The following is a 6,735-nucleotide window of genomic DNA, read 5'->3' as shown; positions in this document are numbered from 1 at the left end:
ACTGAGAAGAGTTACAATGGACTGCAACAGCACAAGCTGAAGCTAGCTTTCTTCCAAATGTAAGAACTTTTTCTTCTAGCTTCCTCTGTGAATATTCAATAATATTAACTTACAACTACAACTAATATAGAAAAATTACAAGAATACTGAAGGCTGTTCTTCTCAAACAAAAAAAAAACTTACAATATTCAGCTATGGTAAAGTATTATTCTCCTAGAACAAAATTGGCCACCAATCTAACTTTTGCAAGTGACCCGAAGGGCCATTTGTAAGAAGATTCAGGATTCGTTTGGGACAGCTTTCTTAATGTTTCCTAAAACATTGTTTTAATTTAAAAAAAAAATTAATTAGAATTTTCTGTACTAAAAAGTTGTTTTAAAAAGCAATGAAAGAGTTATCCCAAACGAAGCCTTGAGACGATTTTTTTACTGTTTTCTTGAAGCAGCTTTTTAGTACAAAAAAATACATTTTGTACTTAAAAGTTACTTCAAAAAACAATAAGAAAGCCGTCCCAAACGAAGCCTCAGTCCCAAACTGCAAGCAGTGTTGGAAAACTGAATCCTCCTGGCTATCATCTCCTACTCAGAGCAGAACCAGTCCGAGCACTTACCAATAATCACTGCAGGAGCAACTCCCATCTCTAAAATGATGAAAGCGATGTGAATCCCTGAGAATGATCTCCCTACCAACAAGCTTTGCAATCAATTTGATCGCTGAGTGACAGTCACCACACACCCTCAAATTCTTGATCACTCTAATGGTAGTCCCCGGCGAGGTGCTGATGATAGCAAACGCCACCGCCAATTTCTCACTGTGCACTTTCAAAGCAGTTTCCTTTTCTTCCTCATCCACATCATGCAACACTGAACCAGTATCTGGAAGATATCCAGCTTCCATCATCCTCGCCGTCAGCTCCTCCAAGTACTTGTAGATCTCTTCATGCCTTGGATGCCTCCTGTCACCAACTAAGAAACAGTGGAGGGTTCCCTTGAGCTCAACTAAGCTGTATCCAGGCGGCTTCACCAATCCTCTTTTCTTCATCAGAGCCCTCATTCTTTCCACATCTTTCCACCTTCCTGCATTTGCATAAATATTCGACAAGAGAACATAGTACCCGCAGTTTTTTGGGTCGAGTTCAAACAACTTATGAGCAGATATTTCGCCGAGCTCGACATTTTTATGAGTCTTGCATGAGCTAAGGAGAGCTCCCCAGACCACACAATCAGGCTTCATCTTCATTTGTTTGATCAGGCCATAGGCTTCATCCAGATGGCCTGCACGGCCAAGAAGGTCCACTATGCAGCCGTAGTGCTCAACACCAGGTTCAATTTTGAATTCTTTTCTCATTGCTTTGAACCAGTGCCTGCCCTCGTTGATGAGCCCTGCATGACTGCAAGAAGCAAGAACTGAAACAAAAGTGATCTGGTTTGGCTTGACACCAGAGGAAATCATTTCATGAAAGACATTCACAGCTTCCCGGCCATGGCCGTGCATGCCATATCCAGCAACCATGGCTGACCATGACTTTATGTTCTTTTCATCACCCAATCTGTTAAATGCTCTTCTAGCAGCATCAACCCGACCGCATTTGCAATACATGTCAACCAGCGATGTGCCCACATACACATTATCTTCTAAGCCCATCCTGATCACCTGAATCAAGTTTAGCAACTAAACAAATAATCTTGGTAAATTATTCAGAAGCAGAGGAGTAACTGCGCACCAATAAGAAAATAATCTAGAATTTGTGGAAGAAAACGCCGAGATTTGTGAAAGGTTAGGAATAACTTTACACAAGCCTACTGGGAAAAGCCAAGTCATTTGAATAAGAATAATTCTTTTTTTTTGTGGATGAAAAAAAGCCCTATATGATCAAGCATAACATTTAACTTAATGTAAATTGTGTATCCCAAGATACTTTGGCTTCATTCGGAACGGCTTTCTTAGTGCTTCTTAAAACAGCTTTCTAGTAAAAAAATTTTAAATTTTTGTACTAGAAAGCTGCTTTAAGAAGCAGTAAGAAAATTGTCCCAAACAAATCCTAAATTGATGTCCAATTTGACCTGTTCTGATCGAACCGGATGCTAAAAATAGCTCAGGATGTAGCTCAGGATGGTGCGACTCCCAAACAAGATTTGATGCATTGCATCAAGACTGTGAACACCTTAATTGTTCTGATTGTGGTCTGAATATCCCTTAATCAATTGAATCGGTTAAAGATTGCCCACCCAAATTGGTAGGCCTGGCCAAGTGGGCTGGGTCTACCTTTTCTGTGAGTGGTAATAACCCGCATGCAAGCCAACAACTCATTATGAATGAGGCCTCGCCATCACCAGCACCATCAATGACCAAGGGAGCTATCATATCAAAAATTGGGTTTTTCTCGCAGCAAGAGATCAACAATGACCTGCGATGACACCAATTGCAGCATTACCATGCAATTGACTCCCAAAGGTCAAGAACTCTTCAAGTCATCGAGCTTATATTTCACAATATTATTGCTTGAATCATTCGTCTCAAAATGCTTCTCAGGATAGAAGTTGGTTGATCCATACAAAAGAAAAAAAATGGACACATGAAAGTACCCTCTTATTTCTACCTGATTCATTGACGATATGATGAACCCACTCAAAATTGTTCTCATCAACCTACCCATCCAAAAATCAATCTGCCACTATCAATGCCCTCTTAACATCTTAGCCATTTCAAGATGTCGTGAGCTGTGGTCGCCTCCAAAGGCTTTCCACAGGCTGCCCAAGGTAGTTCGAGTTTCAGAGTGTTACCCTGGTTAGCCCAGGGGAAGCTATCTTTCAGTTAAATTTCGAACAAGAAATGATGCAATCTCAAACTCCATTATTAGTAGAAAATCTTTATAAGAGATTTCAGATAAAGTCTAAGATAATATTCCTCCATAAACCGACAAACATGATCATTTTAAATTTTTGAGAGATTTTTCTCCATTATTGAAAAAGCTCTGAAAAAATTCCCTAAAACTGATGAAGCTTGCTGGCCCTTATCAATGAATGTTCTTGTTGCAATAGCAATGTCAAACATGAAGTATATAACGATAATGATCTCGTTGCTTATCACAAACACTTTTTCATTCCTAATCAACTAATTACCCTTTTTCATTAATTGCAACCGAATTATAGGTTTTCATTCTGCTTTAAATGGTAAACGAAACATACATAGCACAAGCACTGAAGATTCTTCTTAAGCTTCTTGCTAACAAGGAATCAACACGCAGCATGACAGTAGATACAAACATCAACACTTTTGTTTCCCAATTGAGGAAAAGAAAAGCTTCCTCTCTTGAAGAAAGAGTTCAACAATTGAAGATGCTCGCAAAGAGACCCTTTATCATCTTCAAGAAGCTAAGTTGTCTCCCTAAGCAGCAAAATAAGTATAGGGGTTATTCTCGGTTGTATCCCCAATAGGATGTTCATGACAGCTTTTTAAGCATGTTTACAGTCAAGTGGTATCATTCCATTGTTATCAAGCATCAAGGCACATTCTATCCCTCAGCTTACATCCTCACGTAAGGGGCAAAACCCCTTGCCGAAATCATACATGTGGTCAAACACATTCAATAGAGTCATAATTGACCAGCACCCTTGCATCAACAATAATAAGGTTGCCAATACCGTTAGTCCCTGCAATACGTTTCTCACCATTCTTAAGCAACCATCAAGGTGCCACCTTGATAATGCTAAATCTGCACATCCTCATTGGAGAGAGCATTAAAAATCATATTCAAAAGAAAATCAAGGGATTTCTCTTGTATCAACTTGAAAAGGAGTGTTCTTTCAACATATAAAAAACATTCAAATCAAACATCATTTGACTATCAAAAACTCACTTTTTTGATATTTTAATGACTCTAGAGAAGTCTGATAGGAGCACTAGTAGCTAATATCCGAAAAGCCTCTGAAAATATGGGATAAAAGTCATTAAAAAAACACAAAGTTTGCACGGGCTTAATTACTTTGATCAACTTTCAAACGGCCAAACTCCTAAAAAATTCACCCAGCAAAAGTAATATTTTAAAGCTTCAGGTATAGAAACATATTGTTTACTTGATGTAGTCAAGAATTATCATTTTATGTATTTTTTTTTTATTTTCTTGTGTTTTTAGACGCTAAGTAATTTTATTTTGTATTGCTCTATGATGAAAAACAACTAATGATCATGCTGGGTAAAGTGCTCTCAGGTTAGTTCACTCCATTGCCTTCCTATTGTGTTAATCTTGCTTCCTTGCTCCTGTCATCTGCTATTTTTTTTCTCTACTGTCTGCTGTTTTTCCCTGTTGTCACCAAAATTTATGCGAGCTAGAAGCATCTTTAATAAAGATTTCCCACATAAAAAAAAATTACACATAAAATTGCCAAACACAGAAGGAAGCAAGGTGAAGGCTGCAAGCATTAGACTTAAAACACCAAATGTAAACACAAACAAAATTACTAGCATTTTCAAGTTTGAGGCTCGTTCAAAAAACGATTTGATTTGGGAATTATGACTCGTTTGGGGTGTGCAACTGTGCACTCGCATCACCTCAAGAGCGGATTTGCTTCAATTCCATCCTCTTTGGCAATATCTAAAAGCTCAATCATGACAAACTCGATGGTGGAATTCACAGGTCCAGTAAAAGTTACTTTTGCCTTCTCCCCTTCAATAGTGGTTATAAAAAAGGTTCACTCTGTGACTACTTTCTTGGTAGTAATTTCAAGGATAGACAAGTTTGCAGGATGGGGAAGATTCAAATAACTCTTAGGATTGACTGAGGCCCTTAAATCAACCTCTTTAGTCGCTTAAGAGGATTCAATCTTCACTTTTTTAGGATGACGCGGTTGTGGTTGCAACATTACTTCCATAAATTTGCATTTCTTATGAACCTTTACTATTTTATTTATGTTTCCGCAATAAAATGGAAATGATATCCGAGCGAGAGAGGCTGTCCAGCTTAGGGGTGTAAGTGAGCCGAGCCGGCTCGCGAGCCAACTCAAGCTCGACTTGTTTATGTGCTCGCGAGCCAAACTTATCAAGCTCACGAGTCAACCTCGAGCTCAAATTCGAGCTCGTTTGAAAGGAGCTCGAGTTCGAGCTTGGGCCGGCTCAGCTCGCAAGCCAGCTCGAATAAATATTAATATTTTTAAAATAATTTTATTTTATTTATTAAATCTATTCCTAGCAGAAGAAGAACATTCCACACAATCCTCCAGTCAATAATCTACCAACTCATCTATTCAAACAAATAGGTTAAGAAGTTTACAAACAGATTAGATCATTACAAATTGATGGTAATTCAAAATGAAGACACTTTACAACAACAACAACCAACAAGGATTTGATTTTGTCAATCATCTTCATCGAATAGATTACAACATATTTTCTAAAAAGTTATCAATTAATGAATGTTTTATCGATAATTTATCTTGTTTATACCAAATCAATCTCCATCAATTGGAGAAATATGATGGAATCAGATTGAATCAACAAATGAAGCAGGAAAATTACTCATGTGTCGTTTACTGTTTAACATTAAACGTTCCTTCAATGCAATCGTTCTCCAAACGGAATTGAATCACTTCAAATTGAATTAATGGCAAATGAAAGTTTAGGTTTTCTGATGGTCATTTGAATATAATACTTTACGTATCTTAAAACCAAAATTGAAGAATGTTATTTGGCTATTTACTTATCTATAATTCACACATCTACTATGATATATTAGTATAGTTATAAGAAATACGTTTTTCAATAATAAGTAGCTCGACATATCCTTCCTATACGATAAAATTTACACCATTCTTACGCGAAGATATTTAATTTTTACATCAGAACTGGTTGCACGTCGTTCATCACTCAAGAGGGATTTTGCTTCAATTCCCTCTACTTTGGCAATATTAAAAGCTCATCATGACAAACTCGATGGTGGAATTCACAGGTCCAGTAAAGTTACTTTTTGCCTTCTCCCTTCAATAGTGGTTATAAAAAAGGTTCACTCTGTGACTACTTTCTTGGTAGTAATTCCAAGGATAGACAAGTTTGCAGGATGGGGAAGATTCAAATAAACTCATAGGATTGACTGAGGCCCTTAAATATCAACCTTTTAGTCGCTTAAGAGGATTCAATCTTCACTTTTTTAGGATGACGCGGTTTGGTGGTTGCAACATTACTTCCATAAATTTGCATTTCTTATGAACCTTTTACTATTTTATTTATGTTTCCGCATAAAATGGGAAATGATATCCGAGGCGAGAGAGGCTGTCCAGCTTATGGTCATTGAATTCAATCTTGGTAGAAAGTATAGAGAAAGTAGATGCACAAGGCAAGAAAAAGAAAAAGAATAAGAAGACTATAAAGAATCATGAAATGAACTCAAAGCAAATATTTATAAACTTTCTATTGACGTTGATGTATGCAAAAAAAAAGTTAAATCAATGTAATCAATCGTAATGAATGTGTCAGCTCATCAAGGCTAATTCATTTATGCAACTTTATCACTTATAATTTGCTAAAGCCTTATGTCGTCAGAGGAAAATTCTCTAAAGTTGCATATGTCAATTAGCTTCAAAACTGAAGTGGCTAAAAAGGATCTACTAGCTTGAAAACTAGGGTGTCAATATTTGACCCGACCCGAAAACCCGACCAGGAAAATCCGGGTTGGAAACGGGTCGGGTCCGGGTTCACAGATTCGACCCGTTTGACAAAACGGGTCGGGTTCGGGTTGACCAG

At 37.5% G+C, this 6,735-nt stretch overlaps 1 protein-coding gene across 2 annotated transcripts in view; it reads right to left on the bottom strand.

Moving 5' to 3' along the window:
* Positions 1-584: 584 nt before the first annotated feature.
* LOC110092154 (pentatricopeptide repeat-containing protein At3g26782, mitochondrial) overlaps positions 585-6,735 on the bottom strand; it is a 14,315-nt gene continuing 8,164 nt past the window's right edge. Inside the window, exon 2 of one of the 2 annotated variants that reach the window (XM_020816567.2) lies at positions 585-1,671. In XM_020816567.2, the coding sequence (XP_020672226.2) occupies positions 607-1,671 (1,065 nt within the window). In that variant the 3' untranslated portion in view covers positions 585-606. The remainder of the gene's footprint in view (positions 1,672-6,735) is intronic. The other variant, XM_028695661.1, reaches the window with a different exon arrangement.

Source organism: Dendrobium catenatum, unplaced genomic scaffold, assembly GCF_001605985.2.
Source record: "Dendrobium catenatum unplaced genomic scaffold, ASM160598v2 fragScaff_scaffold_665, whole genome shotgun sequence".
NCBI classification, from domain to species: Eukaryota; Viridiplantae; Streptophyta; class Magnoliopsida; order Asparagales; family Orchidaceae; genus Dendrobium; species Dendrobium catenatum.
The sequence above is the reverse complement of the archived record's forward strand: the minus strand, read 5'-3'. Positions and strand labels throughout refer to the sequence as shown.